Source organism: Octopus sinensis, linkage group LG4 (assembly GCF_006345805.1).
Source record: "Octopus sinensis linkage group LG4, ASM634580v1, whole genome shotgun sequence".
NCBI lineage: Eukaryota > Metazoa > Mollusca > Cephalopoda > Octopoda > Octopodidae > Octopus > Octopus sinensis.
The window spans coordinates 15,251,081-15,273,105 of NC_043000.1; the positions used below are offsets into that span (position 1 = coordinate 15,251,081).

Genomic DNA, 22,025 nt, shown 5'->3' on the forward strand with positions numbered 1-22,025 from the left:
ACACGTGTACCCTTAACGTAGTTCTCGGGGATATTCAGCGTGACACAGAGAGTGACAAGGCCGGCCCCTTGAAATACAGGTACAACAGAAACAGGAAGAAAGAGTGAGAGAAAGTTGTGGTGAAAGAGTACAGCAGGGATCGCCACCATCCCCTGCCGGAGCCTCGTGGAGCTTTAGGTGTTTTCGCTCAATAAACACTCACAATTACTACTACTAACACCACAACCATCCACCACCACCAAATAAGAATATTCTTCTTGCCTTTCTTAAAAGTTTTGTTGGTTATAACCTGCATAGAGAAGAAAGAGAATTCTAGCTGCAGTGAACATAAATCAAATCCAGCAAATTTGAAATTGCAATCCCTTTGCTGTTAGAACCACACATGTTCTCTTTAGGAGTTACAATCCACTAAAATTGTGTTAGAATAAGTTTCTGTGGCTGTGTGGTAAGAAATTGCTTCCCAACCACATGGTTCAGTGTTCGGTCCCACTGCATGGCACCTTGGGCATACTCCATAAAGCTAAACCATCTATGGACCGGAAACCTTATGCACCAGAGTGACACACCACAGTCTCAGACTGACCAAAGCCTTGTGAGAAGATCTGGTAGACTGAAATTTCTTTCTGTGTATCTTTCTGTTGAAGAGCGTAGGCTTGAAACGTAAAAGACTTGTTTTATTTATATTCCTGAGCGCCATACTAATACAATTCATCATCATCATCATCATCGTCGTTTAACGTCCGCTTTCCATGCTAGCATGGGTTGAACGGTTCAACTGGGGTCTAGGGAGCCCGAAGGCTGCACCAGGCCAGTCAGATCTGGCAGTGTTTCTACAGCTGGATGCCCTTCCTCACGCCAACCACTCCGAGAGTGTAGTGGGTGATTTTATGTGCCACCGACACAGGTACCAGACGAGGCTGGCGAACGGCCACGCTCGGATGTGGTTTTTTATGTGCCACCGACACAGGTGCCAGACGAGGCTGGCGAACGACCACGCTTGGATGGTGTTTTTTATGTGCCACCGACACAGGTGCCAGACAAGGCTGGCGAATGGCCATGATCGGATGGTGTTTGTTACGTGCCCACAGCATGGAGGCCAGTCGATGCGGTACTGGCTACAGCCACGTTCGGATGGTTTTCTTATATGCCACCGGCACTGGTACCACAAAGATACAAATTCCATTGATGTTCATCTATTTTGATTTGGTCTGATTTTTTTTTATTTTCACTTGCCTCAACAGGTCTTCACAAGTGTCCCAAGAAGGAAGGTATGCACAGGTGGACTGACTACGTCCCAGGTAGGGGCCATGGTTTATGGCCTCACTAGTCTTGCCGGGTCTTCTCACGCACAGCATACTTCCATAGGTCTCGGTCTCTAGTCATTTCCTTGGTGAAACCTAAAGTTCGAAGGTCGTGCTTCACCACCTTGTCCCAGGTTTTCCTGGGTCTACCTCTTCCACAGGTTCCCTCAACTGCTAGGGTGTAGCACTTTTGCACACAACTATCTTCAGCCATTCTCGTCACATGACCATACCAGCGCAGCCGTCTCTCTTGCACACCACAACTGATGCTTCTTAGGTTCAACTTTTCTCTCACTGTGTCGATTATGAACACTGACATTACACATCCATCGGAGCATATTGGCTTCATTTCTTGCGAGCTTACGCTTGTATTCCACCTGCCTTCGTCTTTTGTTTATTTTCATAAAGCTTCCCGTTATATATATATATATATATATGAATATATACATACGTATATGCACATACTTACATCTATATGTATATATATATATATGTATATATGTATATATATATATATATATGCATATGTGGGCACAGGATGTCACAAAACATGTACAACAAAAGAGTATGAAGCACGAGTACATGGAACATGATTATTAAGTTTGAAAAGAGAGCGATCTAATTTGTATCCATTAGATCTCTCTGTTTTCAAACTTAATAATAATATTTGATATTTTACTATATTTCATATAATATATTCATTGATACAATATATTAAACTAGTGTATCTTGGAGAGAAATATCCCTATAAGAGGTCTAAATATCCTCATTGTGGCTGTGTGTGTGTGTGTGTGTGTTTGTGTGTGTGTATTTATGTATGTGTATGTTTTTCTTTGTCCCCACCATCACTTTTGTTTTTTGGGTTTTTTTTTCCTTTTCTTCCAGGTTTTCTTGCTCCAGCTTCAAGGGTAGGCTGTGTTTTTTCCCCCTCTGACACCTTTTCCTGTTTTTCCTAATAATTCTTCCCCTTTTGCCTCACTTATCTACCTGCTCACCATGGCCACCATTACAATACCATCAAAATACCAAGGAGAGGTGGTGGTGTGTAAAATATGTAATTTTTTTTCTTTTTTAACTAAGTTTTTTTTCTTCTTCTGTTACTTAGCCTGTCTGTAACGCTTTCATGTGATTAGTTGAAGGGAAAGGCAAAGAGTGAAAGAAAAAGAGGGATTGTGCTGTGTATGAAGTCTATAAAATTATGCATAAAATATATAAAGTGTATATATATGTACATAGGCGCAGGAGTGGCTGTGTGGTAAGTAGCTTGCTAACCAACCACATGGTTCCGAGTTCAGTCCCACTGCGTGGCATCTTGGGCAAGTGTCTTCTGCTATAGCCCCGGGCCGACCAATGCCTTGTGAGTGGATTTGGTAGACGGAAACTGAAAGAAGCCTGTCGTATATATGTATATATATAAGTGTGTGTGTATATGTTTGTGTATCTGTGTTTGTCCCCCTAGCATTGCTTCACGTCCCCGTTACTTAGTGGTTCGGCAAAAGAGACTGATAGAATAAGTACTGGGCTTACAAAAGAATAAGTCCCGGGGTCGAGTTGCTCGATTAAAGGCGGTGCTCCAGCATGGCTGCAGTCAAATGACTGAAACAAGTAAAAGAGTAAAGAGTAAAAGAGTATGAAGTGCATTAAGTAATCATCGTGTTCCAATTCCTTTCACTTTTCAGTGAGTAGCAAATGAGCGACTATCTTTTGATACAGACACAACACAGACTACCCTTTCAGGTACTTTGGATAAAGTTTTCAGAAATAGCCCAATAAGTTTACCATTAATTCCGTGAAATATTCATGGGACCTGCTAGTTTCTTATTTCTTTACTGCCCACAAAGGGCTACACACAGAGGGGACAAACAAGGACAGACAAACGGATTAAGTCGATTATATCAACCCCAGTGCATAACTGGTACTTATTTAATCGACCCCGAAAGACTGAAAGGCAAAGTCAACCTTGGTGGAATTTGAACTCAGAACATATAGTGGCAAACGAAATACCGCTAAGTATTTCACCCGGCGTACTAACGTTTCTGCCAACTTGCCGTTTCTATAATTTGACAAGTGGTGGTTAACAACAACAACAGCTATCACCACAACCACTGCTACCACCACCACCACAACCACTGCTACCTGCACCACTACCACTGCCACCAAAACTGCTGCCGCTGCCACCATTGTCATTATTATTAAGGTGACAAGGTGGCAGGAAAGAGGTTGGAAAATGAAGAGATACAGGTGTTAGAGGGGAAAAAAACACATCCTACCCTTGAAGCTGAAGTAAGAAAACCAAGAAGACAGTGGGAGAAAAAAAAACCCCATAAGAATGCATAACAAACTTACCAATGTTGTATTTGTTGAAATTGTGTCATTTAAACGCCCAGAACAATAACTGGTGTGTGATTTATTCCATTCAGGGGTATTATGTGCACTTGTTTGGTTTACCATCAACACCAGGGCAATGCTAAGATCAAATCGCAGACAATAAGCTAGTAAACTAGCCATCCAGCCTAATATCATTAAGTTGTATCGCACGGGTGGGAAACCTGCAAGTAGTAGAAGATAGAGTCAATTATATATATGATATAAAAAATAACAATATAGGTAGAAGTGTGGTTGTGTGGTAAGAAGGTTGCTTGTGGTAAGCAGTGTGTAAGAGGTTTGTTGCCTCAATATCTTTATATATAAAAGTGAAGTTGTGTGTCTGTCTCCTACGATTTAAATTCCTAACTACTCCCACATTTTGCGGTGCAGTTTAACCAAAACCGGGTATCTTATAGTCGTGATTCATATCGAGCCCTTCTGGGTATTAGTGCACGTCTATGATGAGTCTACGATTTTAAAAATAATTTACCATAATTTTTTCCATTTTCATGCATATTTTTTTAAAGGGAAGTAACTCTCTAAAAATGTCTACGATGAGTCAACGATTTCAAAAAAAATTTACCATCATATTCTTTCCATTTTTAATGCATTTTTTTGCTATTTTTTGGCTATAACTCTCTAAAAATGCTGTATAGTTATTTCCCTTACAAACCCGAGCAACGCCGGGCGATAATGCTAGTGTTTTATAAAGAACAATGTTGCTGTTGCCCTCATTATTATTATATCGTCAATCATTTCCTCTCACTATGTCCAACTGGATCCAATTATACAGGTACGCCGTTGCTTACTTTAAACCCTGTGTATATGTGGATCTGTGTTGCATTGAAACATGTGTAGTGTTTATTAAATGGCTGTCTAACTGTACTCCTTCTTGTTGACTCTATTTTATCAATAATATTTTCAAACACGATGAATACCTAAACCTAGATTTGGAAGTATAATGTACTACTATCATCTATTTGGTAATTCTAAGGGTGAATGAGCCCCATTTTGTACTTTACTATGTTCTTAATGGAATATACCTTAAATATATATATATATATATTGTTGAAATGGAAAGATGAATTATCTTGTTACGGATTATTCAAAAGTTTAACCGATACCTGGGTAGCAAAAATCACAGCAGAGAAAACACGGTTGGAGATATGACCATATGGTGTTGCAACCGTGCGTTGGTGCGGATAATTGAAGTTTAATATAATTAGTGAATGGAAGAAATGGAGTTGAACGAAGATTGTACAGAATTCCTTTTATTTAATGTAATAAAAGGAATACTGTACAATCTTCGTTCAACTCCATTTCTTCCACTCACTAATTATATATATTTCATGTTTCTTTGGCCAAATACTGAATCATCATCGTCATCATTATACGCATAAATACGCAAAAAAAATATATATACAAAATGTAAAGGACTGACCACTAAAAGTGGACAGTCAACATGCTAGATATAGACGTCAAAATCGCTATTTTCCACAATAGTGATTTTGATGTCTATATATAGCATGTTGACCATCTACTTTTAGTGGTCAGTCCTGTAAATTTTGTATGTAAAAGTATTTTAATCTTCGGATTTTTTTAATATGCTAGGCCACTGGTTTTAATTGATTAATATCAATTTCTACCCTTATTAAATTTTATATATATATATATAGGTGTAGGAGTGGCTGTGTGGTAAGTAGCTTGCTTTCCAACCACATGGTTCCAGGTTCAGTCTCACTGCATGGCACCTTGGGCAAGTGTCTTCTACTATAGCCTCGGGCTGATCAAAGCCTTGTGAGTGGTAGATGGAAACTGAAAGAAGCCTGTCATATATATGTATGTGTGTGTGTCTGTGTTTGTCCCCGCCCCCAACATCGCTTGACAACAGATGCTGGTGTGTTTACGTCCCCATAACTTAGCGGTTCGGCAAAAGAGACCAATAGAATAAGTACTAGGCTTACAAAGAATAAGTCCTGGGGTCGATTTGCTCGACTAAAGGTGGTGCTCCAGCATGGCCACAGTCAAATGACTGAAACAAGTAAAAGAGTAAAAGACTATATATACAGATGTATGTATGTATGTATGTATGTATGTATGCATATATAATATATATGTAAGTATATATATATATATATATATATATATATAAAATACATACACATACACATAGAGACAATAGATGTGAGCTAGATACGCTCAGTATAGCAAAAAGTAAGAGTGTTGAAATGAGTTTGAACTTAAACTGTGAATTCTACACTCAGGACAATCCAAGAGAAATCCAAGACAAGCCTAAGGAGCTAGATTCAATTGACGAACCTACAAAACTTCAAGTTGCATAGAACTGAATGAAACTGTTATTGAATGCTAATATATGTGCTCCTATCAAATGTATTGAGTACCTCTTCCTTTTGCTTGTCGACTCACTCATGCTTATATATGTATATATATATATATATATATATATATAATCAAAATAAGCAACAAGAATATCTTCGGTAATTTGGTACGATCGTTTCACACTACATCATTTTATTAAACATTGTAAGTATTACAACAGTTTTAAAATGTTGAGCAATCATCAGCCATTTATAGAGGCTTTCCATCAATACATATACTTATTTTCATGTTAATTGATAACATTATAAAGAGGGTAGATATATGGACAGAGATGTTGATTTGACTGTTAAGAACATTAAGGTATTAGAATTTATCTTCTGACTGAAGAATATTCTTTAAGTTATTTTGAACTGCAAGAAAGTGAGGAGGGATATTCTGCTGAATGGAGACAAAAGAGATTTTATATTTATAGAAGTAGGTAGGGGTGAAATAAATGTCAGAAATTATTCCTAAAGAAATTAAAGTGGAAAGGGTATTATATTGTCTTAGAGGCTGTATATATATATTTGCTTATATGTTTAATCTTGGTGTACCTGTTGACGAAGACTTCGCCTAGCAAATGATTTTATTTGCTAAAAAATGTCTGAAACCATGGTCCGGGAAATAGATAGTAAATGTTTTTATTTTTCATTCCCTTCGAAATTTTATCCCTAATTAGTAGTTTGGACTTTAGCTGTTCCTTCTAGCATAAAGGAGTCCTATGATGGACATCCCTTATGTGTTTAAATGTTCACTGTATTTTATATATATATATATATATATATTATATATATATATATTATATATATATATAGGGATAAATATTTTATATATAAAGAACGTGAAATACAGGAAGGGACAAACACGGAACACAGACAAATCATTCGAAGCCTTCAATCTTCAGTCAGACACCGAATCATCATAGCAAAAAATTATAATATAGGGTATCTATGAGATACCACCATGCTGAAAATAGCAGCCATGATCTGACTCTAAAACCACCTGCTATTTTCAGCTTGGTGGTATCTCATAAATACCCTAATTTATAATTATACTAATTATTATCTTTGAAGGCTATTTTTTTCCATGCTGACCACTTGATAAAATCGTTATTTTATTTTTAGGTTAATGATCTTATCCTTATATATATATATATATATATATATATACATACACACACACACACATACATACACACACATACATATTTTTTATATGTATGTGTTTATATGTGTGTGTATGTGTGTTCAAGGGTGTCTATACATACCCTTATCTTGACATTCATCAAGATAATTAGTAGACAATAAGAGCTAGAAGTAATATTTAAATTTCTTATTTAACCTTTCAGCTTACTCTATTAAATGTAAAGTCTATTCATTAACATTGTTTTGAATTAATCATGCATTATCTCATAACTTTGAGATTATAGTGATGTGATTGTTTATTTTCAGAATCATATTCTAGGGTAAGTGTGAGAGGCAAGATCTGGTCAGTTTGAACATAAAACAAATAGAATGTTTTGGTCAGATATAGCCAAAATATTCTACCTACTAAAAGGTTAGGGAAAAGCCATTCCCATTTTCCACCTTTGTTCCAGTGGTGTGCAGTAAAATTGAACTACAATGTTTAGACCTTTTGCTAAAAAAAAAAAGGAAAGAAAAAAATTAAAACTGTGAAACAAAAATGGATTACTCTTTTTACTCTTTTACTTGTGTCAGTCATTTGACTACGGCCATGCTGGAGCACTGCCTTTAGCCGAGCAAGGACTTATTTTTTGTAAGCCGAGTACTTATTCTATCAGGCTCCCTTTACCGAACTGTTAAGTTATGGGGACGTAAACACACCGGCATCGGTTGTCAAGCGATGTTGAGGGGACAAACACAGACACACAAACATATACACACACATACATATATACGACAGGCTTCTTTCAGTTTCTGTCTACCAAATCCACTCACAAGGCTTTGGTCGGCCCGAGGCTATAGTAGAAGGCACTTGCCCAAGGTGCCATGCAGTGGGACTGAACCCGGAACCATGTGGCTCATAAGCAAGCAACTTACCACACAGCCACTCATGGACTTAATTCATTTGAAATTTTACATTGTTAGAGAAATACTGACACAAGTCTTTGGATTTATGTGTTACAATTTTTGTGCCTCTCTTAAAACATTATCAGCATAAGTGAAAGAATGAAAACTTGTTGTTTAGTTCCAGTTTGGTCCTGATCAACCAGACATAGAACCAAATGCATTCTACAGGGTGTCCCAAAAGTCACCTAAGGAGTTAAAAGTATAATTTCTAAACCCCTAGGCGACTTTTGGGACCATCCTGTCTTTTTATACAAGTACTCTGTATCTAGGATTATATTATTCAATACGTTCTTCTGGTATTTAGATAGATGTGACTGTGGGAAGAAGGATATTTGGCTGTTATTTCTAGTAAGTAGGGTGACCATATAAAGACATTCTTGTTGAAAATTAATTCGAGCCTTTCACTCACCATCTACCAATTGATATTAGTTTAAACCTTTCACTGCAGAGATCAGATATATCCACTCAAAAAAATTTCATTGCTCTTAACTGTGGAAAGCAGTTTTATATATCAATCTATCTTTTGTTGAGGAATATCAAGGCTGAAAGTGTTTTTATATAATAACTAGCAGTATTGCCCAGTGTTGCTCAGGTTTGTAAGGGAAATATCTATAAAGCATTTTTAGAGAGTTATAGCCAAAAAATAGCAAAAAAATGGAAAAAAATGATGGTAAATTTTTTTTTGATAGTTAAAAAAGGTGGAGTTGCGTCCCCTACACAGTTTGTGGTTTGTGTTCCTGATTCTCGACCCCATGTCGAATTTATCGATTTTTTTCAGAACTGGGGGAACTTTTTAAAATTTTCGCTGCGTTAGTTTTGAATTATGACATTGGGCTATGTGTGTGTCAAGTTTCATCAGAATCGGTTGAAAGCCATGGTCAGGGTGAGGGTACAAGCAAACAGACACACAGAAACACGCACAGACAAACTGCCGTTTATATAGAGAGAGATAATGAAATTATTGTATACAGTGCTCAGGTGCACCACAACTTGTCAGAAAGTGCATATAAAGTACATGCAGTAATGTAGAAATGTCTGGAAAGCGAACAATGTATGAGTCAGATACATGCTTGTGTGTGTATGGAGGGGAGAAAATCAGGTGTAGTGTTGGCGAATCTCAGAAAGCATGGAAGTTTTGAAGGATGCAGTTGAGATATGTCAAATTTAATGAGGCAATATTTTTTGGTAGATATTTAATATCATTACTAGAATAACCATGTAACTAATTTCATAGTATAAGAGTGAATCAGAAACAAAGCCTTAAATTTATAGGGAAAAGGTGTAGTTTATTGAATTGAATCCAGTCAGAGGGATGGAAAGGGTGAAGCTGAGCTTGGTAAAATGTGAACTGAACCAGAGGGACAAAACTACATCCCCTTAGATCATTTAGTCCAGCTCTCTGCCTTTTCCACTCCTTCTAAAATAAATATTAACAATATTCTTTTATTCTTTTATTTGTTTCAGTCATTTGACTGTGGCCATGCTGGAGCACTGCCTTTAGTCGAGCAAATCGACTCCAGGACTTATTCTTTGTAAGCCTAGTAGTTTATTCTATCAGTCTCTCTTGCTGAACTGCTAAGTGACGGGGACGTAAACACACCAGCATCTGTTGTCAAGCAATGTTGGGGGGACACACACAGACATACAAACACACACACACACACACACACACACATATGACGGGCTTCTTTCAGTTTCTGTCTACCAAATCCACTCACAAGGCTTTGGTTGGCCCGAGGCTATAGTAGAAGACACATGCCTAAGGTACCAAGCAGTGGGGCTGAACCCGGAACCATGTGGTTGGCAAGCAAGCTACTTACCACACAGCCACTCCTGCGCCTATAGTGAACTTATCTGAAGACATTAGTAAGGTGTTTGACCTTCATTTTATATGAGTATAATTCAATTTATAAGAGTTGATAATGCAAGTGTTTTCCCACACACTTTAATAATTGAGACAATTGACGTAATTTAATGCATAATATAATGGTCCAACAAACCCAAACAATTCTTTCCAAGTTTCTTAAAAAGTGCTTTGCTTATCAATAGCTTCAAAATGTTTCCTGCTTCAGAAGTAGAATAACTTTCTATGAAGTAACATTTTCATACAGACACATACACACACACAACAAACGCAAACATATACAAATATACACATAAAAAAACGCATACAAGAAGATACACATATACATGCATACATGTATATATGAATGCATACTTGCATGAGTGGCTGTGTGGTAAGTAGCTTGCTTACCAACCACATGGTTCCGGGTTCAGTCCCACTGCGTGGCACCTTGGGCAAGGTGTCTTCTACTATAGCCTCGGGCTGACCAAAGCCTTGTGAATGGATTTATTAGACGGAAACTGAAAGAAGCCAGTCGTATATCTGTATATGTATATATATGTGTGTGTATGTTTGTGTGTCTGTGTTTGTCCCCCCAACATCGCTTATCAACCGATGGTGGCGTGTTTATATCCCCATAACTTAGCAGTTCAGCAAAAGAGACCAATAGAATAAGTACTAGGCTTACAAAGAATAAGTCCTGGGGTTGATTTGCTCGATTAAAGGTGGTGCTCCAGTATGGCTGCGGTCAAATGACTGAAACAAGTAAAAGAGTAAAAGAGTATCCATCTATCTATCTATCTATATATACATACATTGAACTTCTTTTAGTTTCCATCTACCAAATCTACTCACAAGGCTTTGGTCAGCCTGAGACTATAGTAGAAGACACGTGTCCAAGGTGCCACACAGTGGGACTGAACCATAAACTACATGGTTTAGAAGCAAACTTCTTTACCATACAGCCATGCCTGAAAAAAAAAAATAACATTTTTTGCAACCTGATGAGGGAAAATCTTCACAGTTACTCAAACTATGAAATATAGGAGCCGAATGTCTCTTAAATTATATCTCAGTGGTTCCAGAAAAAATAAAAAGACACATTAGATATTATTAAATATTTCTGGAATAATTTTAATAATAGATCTGTTCAGTCAGCGTTGACCTCACATTAAACAACAGCAACAGTATTTACAACAATACCAACAATAATCAATCAATCAATATAATTTTAAGTGTCAGCTTGTAGGTGATCAATATCTCCAAGGTAAATCAGTACTGTTATGAACTTTGTGGTAGACAGATAGAAAGATGGAACAAGACTGCTGCCATTGGAAATCACTGAAGCCTACCAGTGGTCTCCATTGGCATACAATTTGTGCATGTTCAATATTCCAATTTTCTATTATACATATACAATTACTCAACCTCCCTCCAGCCTTCCATATCATACTTGTATGATGTGGATTGTACCATATCTGACGGTGGTTGTGGTGGTGTTGGGTTGGGGTTGTATAATGAACACATTGACAAGGTGGGTGAAGGCTGTGGGTGACTGAGGCCTGGAGAGCCAGCAGCTGCACCAGGCTCCAATCTGATCTGGCAATGTTTCTACAGCTGGATGCCCTTCCTAATGCCAACCACTCCAAGAGTGTAGTGGGTGCTTTTCACATTCCACTGGCACAGGAGCCAGTCAGGGGGTACTGGCATCGGCCACATTTGGTCAGTGCTTTTTACGTGCCACTAGCACAGGAGCCAGTCAGGTGGACCTGGCATTGACTACATTCGGATGGTGCTTTTTACATGTCACCAGCATGGGAGCCAGTCAGGGGGCACCGGCCCCAGCTATGGTATTGGTTTTACTTGATATTGGTTTTACTATACATACATATATATATATATATAAGAAATAAATTGAGATTCAGTTCAATTAGGTACTTAAGTTGAAGCACCAAATCAGTCCAGTATTATCTGCACAGCTCAAAGTCGGGTGAATAAAATCAAAATAAGTAACAGGATATCAAATAGTGATGCAGTACAGTTATACTGCATCACTACTTGATATTCTGTTGCTAATTTTGATTTTATTATATATATATATATATATATATATACAAGAGCGGCCATATCAGCTGTCTTAGGGAAATTTCGAACCTGGGTTCTCATTCCTAAGGTATTTTTCGATGTTATTATTATTATTATTGTTATTGTTCAGGTCACTGCTTGGAATCGAACTCAAAATCTTGGGGTATAGTAGCCTGCGCTCTTAACCACTACGCCACAACAAACAAGATGAGGACAAACATCCGTCGAATGTAAATAATGTACATAATTCCTCATCTCTATAGAACAGTACAGGGTAGAGTCACATCAATATTATTAAGATAAACTTATTTGAAAAGGCATCCATTTCGAAATGTGTGTGCCAAATATTCAAAATGAACCTATAGGAGAAGGAGATATATGAAGACTTTGGACAAAGTAGTAAAGACTGATCTCATGAGGAGCCTCACAAAGGACATGACAAAGAAGTATGATGAGTAATGATACATAGTGGAGGAGAGTGGAGGCGCAATGGCCCAGTGGTTAAGGCAGCGGACTCGCGGTCATAGGATTGCGGTTTCGATTCTCAGACCGGGCGTTGTGAGTGTTTATTGAGCGAAAACACCTAAAAAGCTCCACGAGGCTCCGGCAGGGGATGGTGGTGATCCCTGCTGTACTCTTTCACCACAACTTCCTCTCACTCTTACTTCCTGTTTCTGTTGTACCTGTATTTCAAGGGGCCGGCCTTGTCACTCTCTGTGTCACGCTGAATATCCCTTAGAACTACGTTAAGGGTGCACGTGTCTGTGGAGTGCTCAGCCACTTACACGTTAATTTCACGAGCAGGCTGTTCCGTTGATTCGGATCAACCGGAACCCTCATCGTCGTAACCGACGGAGTGCTTCCATCCAGTGGAGGAGAAGACCCACACACCTATGTAAGCATAATAAAATGTTTGTTAAAATGATGATAGTAATAGTGATTGTGAAGCAACAGCAGCAGTAGTAGCAGCATTGTCGTCATATTCATTGCTGCTGCCGCCGCTGCTGCCGTCGTCAGGTGCCGTCTGCTCTCAGCAGGTTCAATATCAAAAATCTCCATTCAGGTCTTAATAATTAATTTAACCATGACACATGAGAATGCTTTTTTTCATTTTTAATTCATTTGCATCATTGAAGAAAAGACGTGCTCATATATATATATATATATATATATATATATATTGGAAGGTTTGGAGATGATGTACAGGTATTATATATTAGAAGAAATGAGGTAATCAGAAGATCGGATGGTTCATATTTATAGATATTTATTTATATATTACATTTTTTACATATATATTTATCATATCATTCAGATCATATCATTCGGATTATTAGCGCTTTCTCCCATTCCAGTGGGGTTTTCAAATCCAAAAATTTTTTTGATTTGAAAACCCCACTGGAATGGGAGAAAGCACTAATAATCTGAATGATATGATCTGAATGATATGATATATATATGTAAAAAATGTAATATATAAATAAATATCTATAAATATGAACCATCCGATCTTCTGATTACCTCATTTCTTCTAATATATATATATATATATATATATATATATATATATATATATATATATATACAATATATATATCAATTAGAGAATAAAAACCACTATATTTTTTATTTTTTATTTATGATTTGGTTTATGTCTATCATTGTTTGAATTGCATAATAGTGGGCTTTTCTCTAATTTATATATTATATATTTATATTGTGAAATTTGATTTAATACTAAATTGAATTTTTCCCTGTATGTTTGGAGTTATACTCCCTAATATTATTATTATATAATATATATAGCCTCACCTGGCCCCCGTGCCGGTGGCACGTAAAAGCACCATCCGTTTGTGGCTGTTTGCCAGCTCTGTCTGGCACCTGTGCAGATGGCATGTAAAAAGCACCCACTACACTCACGGAGTGGTTGGCGTTAGGAAGGGCATCCAGCCGTAGAAACAATGCCAGATCTGACTGGGCCTGATGAAGCCTTCCGGCTTCACAGACCCCAGTTGAACCGTCCAACCTATGCTAGCATGGAAAACGGACGCTAAATGATGATGATGATGATGATATATATATATATAGAGAGAGAGAGAGAGAGAGAGAAATGGGAGATAGGGGAGAATAATCTTTTAAATGCAATTATTGGGACCAATTTGAATAATTAGTAGTGAGTTAAATTCTTACTGAAATATACCACCATATCTAGGGCGAATCAACAGGTCTACTCTCTGCAGGTACAATATCAAGGATCTCCATTCGGGTCTTTCCTCTATCATGCCTACACATCCACAATATAATAGTTTAGTCCAGTCCTTGATGTTATCAAACCAGTTTGTTCTAGGTTTCCCTGTTGAGCATTTGCCATCATTTATCTTCCCTTCTAGTGACAGTTTATGTATGCCTTGTGACCGTGGAGGCGCAATGGCCCAGTGGTCAGGGCAGCGGACTCGCGGTCATAGGATCGCGGTTTCAATTCTAAGACCGGGCGTTGTGAGTGTTTATTGAGTGAAAACACTTAAAGCTCCACGAGGCTCCGGCAGGGGATGGTGGTGATCCCTGCTGTACTCTTTCACCACAACTTTCTCTCACTCTTACTTCCTGTTTCTGTTGTACCTGTATTTCAAAGGACCGGCCTTGTCACTCTCTGTGTCACGCTGAATATTCCCGAGATCAACCGGAACCCTTGTCGTCGTAACCGACAGAGTGCTTCCAGCCTTGTGACCAAAGTACTTTAGCTTTCCTTTTCTTTAAGTAATGATCCCTTTGTATTTGCATCTTGTAACACTTTTTCATTGCTTTTATGTTTTATCAAAGACACTCTTAATGATCTCCTCTATTTGGAACTTTTGCCCATTATATTCCAGTTATGCTTCCATCTATTGCTTTTTTGTCTATTACTCACCCTCTCTCCTATTCTGTGTAATGAGGGACGGCACTGGATCTCTTTGTAGTCAACCATCCTCCATACCATGACATTTTATTTCTCTTCCATTCTTCCATCATGACCTTTATTGCTCAATTTCACTTACATCATAATGCCAAATGTCAGTATTTACTAATCTTTATTGTTAGCCAGCTTCCCCACCCCCACCGCTCTCTCTTGTATCACTCTTCACTGACACCCACCATTCTCACTCTTACCCATCTCCATTACCATCAATTGCTCATTCTCGTTTATCTTCTATTCATATTGTTATCCCACAAGGCTTTGTTCAGCCTGGTGGCTATAGTATAAAACACTTGTTCAAGGGCTTTTTATTTTTTACTAGAAAGTTCAAGAGAAATTAAGATGAAAGAAATGAAATTACTTTAGACTAGAAAGAGTCCAGGTCATAAGGAGTGGGGGGAAACAATGTGATGGAAGAGAGTTCCAAAGCCTGTTAGTTCGACAGAAAAAGGTACAACCATAGAAAGATTTCCTTATTCATGGAAGGTACCTTGCACTGAAACTGAACCCTAAACCATGTGGCTAACAACACCTACACACACATGCATACACACACACACCTACAACACCTACACACACACACACATATCATCATCATCATCGTTTAACGTCCGCTTTCCATGCTAGCATGGGTTGGACGGTTCAACTGGGGTCTGGGAAGCCCAAAGGCTGCACCAGGCCAGTCAGATCTGGCAGTGTTTCTACAGCTGGATGCCCTATCCTAACGCCAACCACTCCGAGAGTGTAGTGGGTGATTTTATGTGCCACCGACACAGGTGCCAGACGAGGCTGGCGAACGGCCACGCTCGGATGGTGCTTTTTATGTGCCACCGACACAGGTGCCAGACGAGCACACAAATATATTTCTCAAAACTTCTTTTGATACATCCTTATGTAATAGACAAAGAGTGCTTGATATTCTAAAGTAAGAATTAACAAAATCTGAAAATGTTCAGATGTGCATTTATGTATAAGTATATAGATGTTTATATATTTACAGAACAGATTCACATGGAGTACAAAAAATACAGACAATTGAGGGGAGAGGGTATGGTATTTCAGGTCCACAGCTGTATGTTGGGACTCTAAATTATTTTATAGTTGGCAGATGGAATGTACAAAAGGTCAAAGATATGCAATCAGCAGTGGATGTATAAAAGCATTGCAGAGAATCTGGCCACCATCTTCAGGGTGGAGAGATTGACATCTAGCTTTTTAGATCATAATGCAGAGAATTTAAGAGCAGAATGCTTGAAGAAGGCAAATAAAAGTAGGTGGAAGGAGGAAGTATGTGGTTCAGCAGTGGAGGGGAGTGTTGAAGCAGAGGAAGGGCAAGAAAAGATAAGAGAAGTAGAGGAGCAAGAGGGAATGTTGATTGTTCAGGGAATTAAGAGAAATAGAAGGTGAGAGATGAGTGGAAGGGGTGGAATGGATAGAATTGTTAAGGGTGTTGTTGGATGTATTGACAACAGGTGTAGGAGTGGCTGTGTGGTTAGTAGCTTGTTTACCAACCACATGGCTCCGGGTTCAGTTCCACTGCGTGGCACCTTGGGTCGACCAAAGCCTTGTGATTGGATTTGGTAGACGGAAACTGAAAGAAGCCCGTCATATACATGTATATATATAACTGCTAAGTTACGGTGACGTAAACACACCAGCATCGGTTGTCAAGCGATGTTGGGGGGGACAAACAGAGACACACAAACATATATACACACACACACACACACACATATACATATACATATATATATGTGTGTGTGTGTGTGTGTGTGTGTGTGTATGTGTGTGTGTGTGTATATGTTTGTGTGTCTCTGTTTGTCCCCCCCAACATTGCTTGACAACCGATGCTGGTGTGTTTACGTCACCGTAACTTAGCAGTTCGGCAAAAGAGACTGATAGAATAAGTACTAGGCTTACAAAGAATAAGTCCTGGGGTCGATTTACTCGACTAAGGGCGGTGCTCCAGCATGGCCACAGTCAAATGACTGAAACAAGTAAAAGAGTAAAGAGAGAGTAACAGATGTTATTAATCAGGGGTGGCTGAGGCTATAGAACTGAGAAAGGGAAGTAGGTAGAATGAGAGAAGGGAAGGATGAGTACTGAAATGAAGAGAAGAGATCTAGTTACGGGTGCTGGCAGGGAGGTGAAGGTTGTGAGTGTCACTGCCATACAGCTTTATCCTTTGTTTCCAATCTTTCTTGTAAAGATGTCCGCCTTGGGGAAATTCTACTTTACTTGGAAACAGGTGAGGGTTGGTGACAGGAAGGGCGTTTCACCATAAAAAATCTGCCTCAACAAATTCTGTCTGAGCATGTAGAAGTGAATATTAAAATACCGATGATTTGCTGGTATGTATTTCAAATAGTTAGGTTGACCGAGATATCATGAAATAGTATATTCTTCCGTAGAACATTGACAAGCATTAATATACTTAAATGCATGAGCCATGAGTTGTTAGTTTAATGCTGTACACTTACAGCCAAATGCCTTGTTTAATTTTAGAGTATATAATTAGCTATACGGAAATCAACAAGGCATGTACTCTTTTACGTGTTTCAGTCATTTGACTGCGGCCATGCTGGAGCACCACCTTTAGTCAGTGACCTTTTTTGTGTGCAGTTTGTGACAGACCATACCTTTCCTTTGCTGGACTCAAATTTCATTCGAGGACCGGTGAAAAACGAACCTCCACCAACTATTCCACCTATATACCTGTGCACACCTTTCAATGTTGTGTATGCCATAAGGTCTGCAATTCTAACGGAGGCATTAAGATCAGAACTAATCTGCAACTCTTGGTGGTCCAAATCAGATATGCAATCTATGTGGATGTCTTCTCAATACATTGTCTGGTTCTAAAAGCCACATCAGACGCCATGATGAATCTAAGGTGTAGGTACAAGAGATGGTCAGACTCTGTATAAAGAGTAAACAACCGCCGTATATATATATGGCAAGCGCTCAGGTGCTATAAACATTGAAAATGTGCAGAGAACAGCTTCTGTAACATTCCAAGGAGAAAAACTAGAAGTAGTTGATAGCTTCTGTTACCTAAGGGACCAAGTCAGTAGCAGGGGTAGATGCTCTGATAGTGTAGCTGATAGAAGAAGAATAGCCTGGGCAAAGTTCAGAGAGCTCCTACCTCTGCTGGTGACAAAGGGCCTTCTGCTCAGAGTAAAAGGTAGACTGTATGATGCATGTGTGTGAACAGCCATTCTACATGGCAGTAAAACATGGGCTGTGACTGCTGAAGACATGCATAAGCTTGCAAGGAATGAAGAGAATATGCTCTGCTGGATGTGTAATGTCAGTGTGCATACACGACAGAGTGTAAGCACCCTGAAAGAAAAGTTGGACTTAAGAAGCATCAGATGAGGTGTGCAAGAGAGATGACTGCGCTAGTATAGTCATGTGTTGCAAATGGATGAGGACAGCTGTGTGAAGAAGTGCCACACCCTAGCAGTTGAGGGAACCTGTGGAAAAAGTAGACCCAGGAAGACCTGGGATGGGTGGTGAAGCACGACCTTCGAACATTGGGCCTTACTGAGGCAATGACTACTAACTGGACCTTTGGAGGTATGCTATGCATGAGAAGACCCGGCAAGCCAAGTGAGACCATAGCTCATGGCCTATGCTAGTGGGTGTAACCAGCCAATTTATGAATATCCCTCATTCACTGGACAATAAACCTTGCTTGTGAAGACCTATTGAGGCAAGTGTTAACAAATCAAAATTGCTGATGTGGCCGATGACAGAACCGCCTGATTGGCACTCATGCCAGTGGAATGTTGAAAGCACATCCGAGTGTGATCATTGCCAGGGCCACGGATTGGCTCCCATGCTGGTGACATGTGAAAAGCATCATTTGAGCATGATCATTGCCACCGTCGCTTTATCAGCACATGTGCTGGTGGCATGTGAAAAACAATATTCGAGCGTGGTTGTTGCTAGTGCTGCCAGACTGGCTCCCGTGCAGGTAGCACGTAAAAACACCATTTGAGTGTGGTCATTGCCAGTACCACCTGACTGGCTCTCGTACCAGTGGCACGTAAAAGCATCCACTATACTCTCAGAGTGGTTGGCGTTAGGAAGGGCATCCAGCTGTAGAATCTTTGCCAGATCAGATTGAGCCCGGTACAGCCTCTGGGTCACCAGTCCTCAGTCAAACCGTCCAACCCATGCCAGCATTGAAAGTGGATGTAAAACGATGATGATGATGATATATATATATATATATATTATATATATATATATATATATATATATATCATCATCATCATCGTTTAACGTCCGCTTTCCATGCTAGCATGGGTTGAACGGTTTAACTGGGGTCTGGGAGCCCAAAGGCTGCACCAGGCCAGTCAGATCTGGCAGTGTTTCTACAACTGGATGCCCTTCCTAACGCCAACCACTCCGAGAGTATAGTGGGTGATTTTATGTGCCACCGACACTGGTACCACAAAGATACAAATTCCATTGATGTTCATCTATTTTGATTTGGTTTGATTTTCACTTGCCTCAACAGGTCTTCACAAGTGTCACAAGAAGGAAGGTATGCACAGGTGGACTGACTACGTCCCAGGTAGGGGCCACGGGTTATGGCCTCACTAGTCTTGCCGGGTCTTCTCACGCACAGCATACTTCCATAGGTCTCGGTCTCTAGTCATTTCCTTGGTGAGACCTAAAGTTCGAAGGTCGTGCTTCACCACCTCGTCCCAGGTTTTCCTGGGTCTACCTCTTCCACAGGTTCCCTCAACTGCTAGGGTGTAGCACTTTTGCACACAACTATCTTCAGCCATTCTCGTCACATGACCATACCAGCGCAGCCGTCTCTCTTGCACACCACAACTGATGCTTCTTAGGTTCAACTTTTCTCTCAAGGTACTTACACTCTGTCGATTATGAACACTGACATTACACATCCATCGGAGCATACTGGCTTCATTTCTTGCGAGCTTACGCATATTTCAGTCTGGTCATTTTGTTTTCCAAATAAACATATGCATTATATATTCATTCTTCACTTTATTATTGTTTTTATTTTAGTGTCCTTCATCTGAAATCTTTCATCACACATCGTATGACCTCTTCAGCGACTCTTCATTCCACGTGCCTCCTCCATATAAGTATATATATATAAGATTCAATTGAATTAAGTACTTAAGTTGAGGTACCAAGTCAGTCTGGTATTGTTCGCACAGTTTGAAGTTAGGTGAATAAAAAGCAAATAAGTGACAAGGATGCAGCACGGAATTTTGTCTGTGAACATGTCGTGGTCTGAAACCAACGAAAATATTTTGGCAAATAAAATTTAAATGTTAAAGTGAATCTAACGGTTTTTATGAGTTTCTTAAATGGCTTATAAACACCTTCCATGCTGCAATTGTTTTCATTCCAGCACACCATCTCAGATCAGGTCATTTGCTATGCAAATACATCTCTGTAATAAGTAACAAGGATGTCCAGGTATTAATGCATAATGTCCATACATGTAAGTGCATGTACCCTTAATACCCACTTAGATCTCATTGTGACCTCTTTTGTTTTCTATTTTAAGCCCCTTTTAATTGATAATCATAATATAGTTTAAGTCGCCCTTGCCCTTTCTCTTTCTGGTTATCACCCATATACCATTATCTTGTTAGCATCTCTGAGGCATGTTCTTTTATGTAGACATGGCGAATTTATAGCCACAGTAAAATAAGGATAGGGAAGAGTATCTGACATTAATTAATTTATCACCAGCAACAAGAACTTAAATGTCAATTCCCAATCATTTTTAATTCTAAGGGGATGTAGAATATTTGCTGTATTGGATCTTTTGATTGTGATAAGGATAAAGATGAATGTAGCTATATCACCACTGCTCTTTCTTGGCCCTCATTGTTATTCTCTTCTGTCACTCTAAATTATAGTAGGATTTAAGTATTTTCTCACTAAGTTCATTCTGCTACAATAATAGCAGTAAGCACTGTAATTCCTTTATTCTCTAGTTTAATGAAAAGATTTGCTAAAAAATTATTATGGAGTATCATGTATGTTGAAAACCTAAATGGTTTTATGTGTCCGAGGAGCGCTATTTATTTCAAATTGATGTAATGCTTGCATTGATCGATTAAATGGAACAGCTTGAAGCTGCTCCATATATATATATATATATCACCTTGACCGACCAGTCCGTTGGGCATCCATTTGACACCACTGGTCACAGCACGCTGTCCACTCCTCTCTGGATTGTGCCTTTCTCATCCATGTGATCCCAATCGCTTTCCTGAAATTGTAACTCCACTGACATGGAGGCCTTCCGAGTTGTCATTTCCGCTCGCGCAGGTACCATTTGACAACTGCATGGGTCCACTGATTATCGGTGAGCCGCATGACGTGTCCAGCTCATCTAGACTTGCTACGATGACATCCCTCACGTCGGACTTCTCTCTGATGACCTCACTACTGATGTGCTCTCTCAACGAGATTCCAAGCATTGACCTCTCTATGGCTCTTTGAGCCGTTACCAATCTCTGTTCTTCTGTCTTTGTTGTAACCCATGTTTCACTACCATATAACATTGCAAATAGAACTGTGCTATTGATGAGGTAGGCGTGGGTGGTCCTGTCCAACCTTCCCTTGAGCACATCCCTTATGCCATTAAATGCCTTCCATCCAGCCCTTACTCTCCATGAGATCTCCTTTTCGATATCTCGGCACATATTCACTTCCTGTCCCAGGTAGACATATTCTTTTACCTCCTCTATTTCATCACTGTCGATCACCATTCGACCTGTTGGTTCATTGTCTGACCACATGAACTTCGTTTTCATGCGGTTCATCTTGAGACCTAATGCAGAGCTTTTGATGTCGAGCTCCATCCGTGCTGATCTGTGGTTTCAGCGATGATTACGATGTCGTCAGCGAAACAAAGGTGGGTGAGTATATATATGTGTATATATACTCTTTTCTTTACTCTTTTACTTGTCTCAGTCATTTGACTGTGGCCATGCTGGAAC

At 39.2% G+C, this 22,025-nt stretch overlaps 1 protein-coding gene and 1 long non-coding RNA gene across 2 annotated transcripts in view; both read right to left on the bottom strand.

The window, feature by feature from the left end:
• The window catches only part of LOC115210942 (sialin), a 52,847-nt gene that overhangs the window by 24,745 nt on the left and 6,077 nt on the right, over positions 1–22,025 (bottom strand). The window contains exon 2 of the mRNA XM_029779732.2: positions 3,648–3,850. Coding sequence (XP_029635592.1) covers positions 3,648–3,850 — 203 coding nt within the window. The remainder of the gene's footprint in view (positions 1–3,647; positions 3,851–22,025) is intronic.
• Positions 4,474–7,627, bottom strand: LOC118762885. Its single transcript, XR_004998638.1, has 3 exons — positions 7,389–7,627; positions 6,737–6,741; positions 4,474–4,485 (listed from the first exon to the last, which is right to left on the bottom strand). It is a non-coding gene; the product is annotated as an uncharacterized LOC118762885 (long non-coding RNA).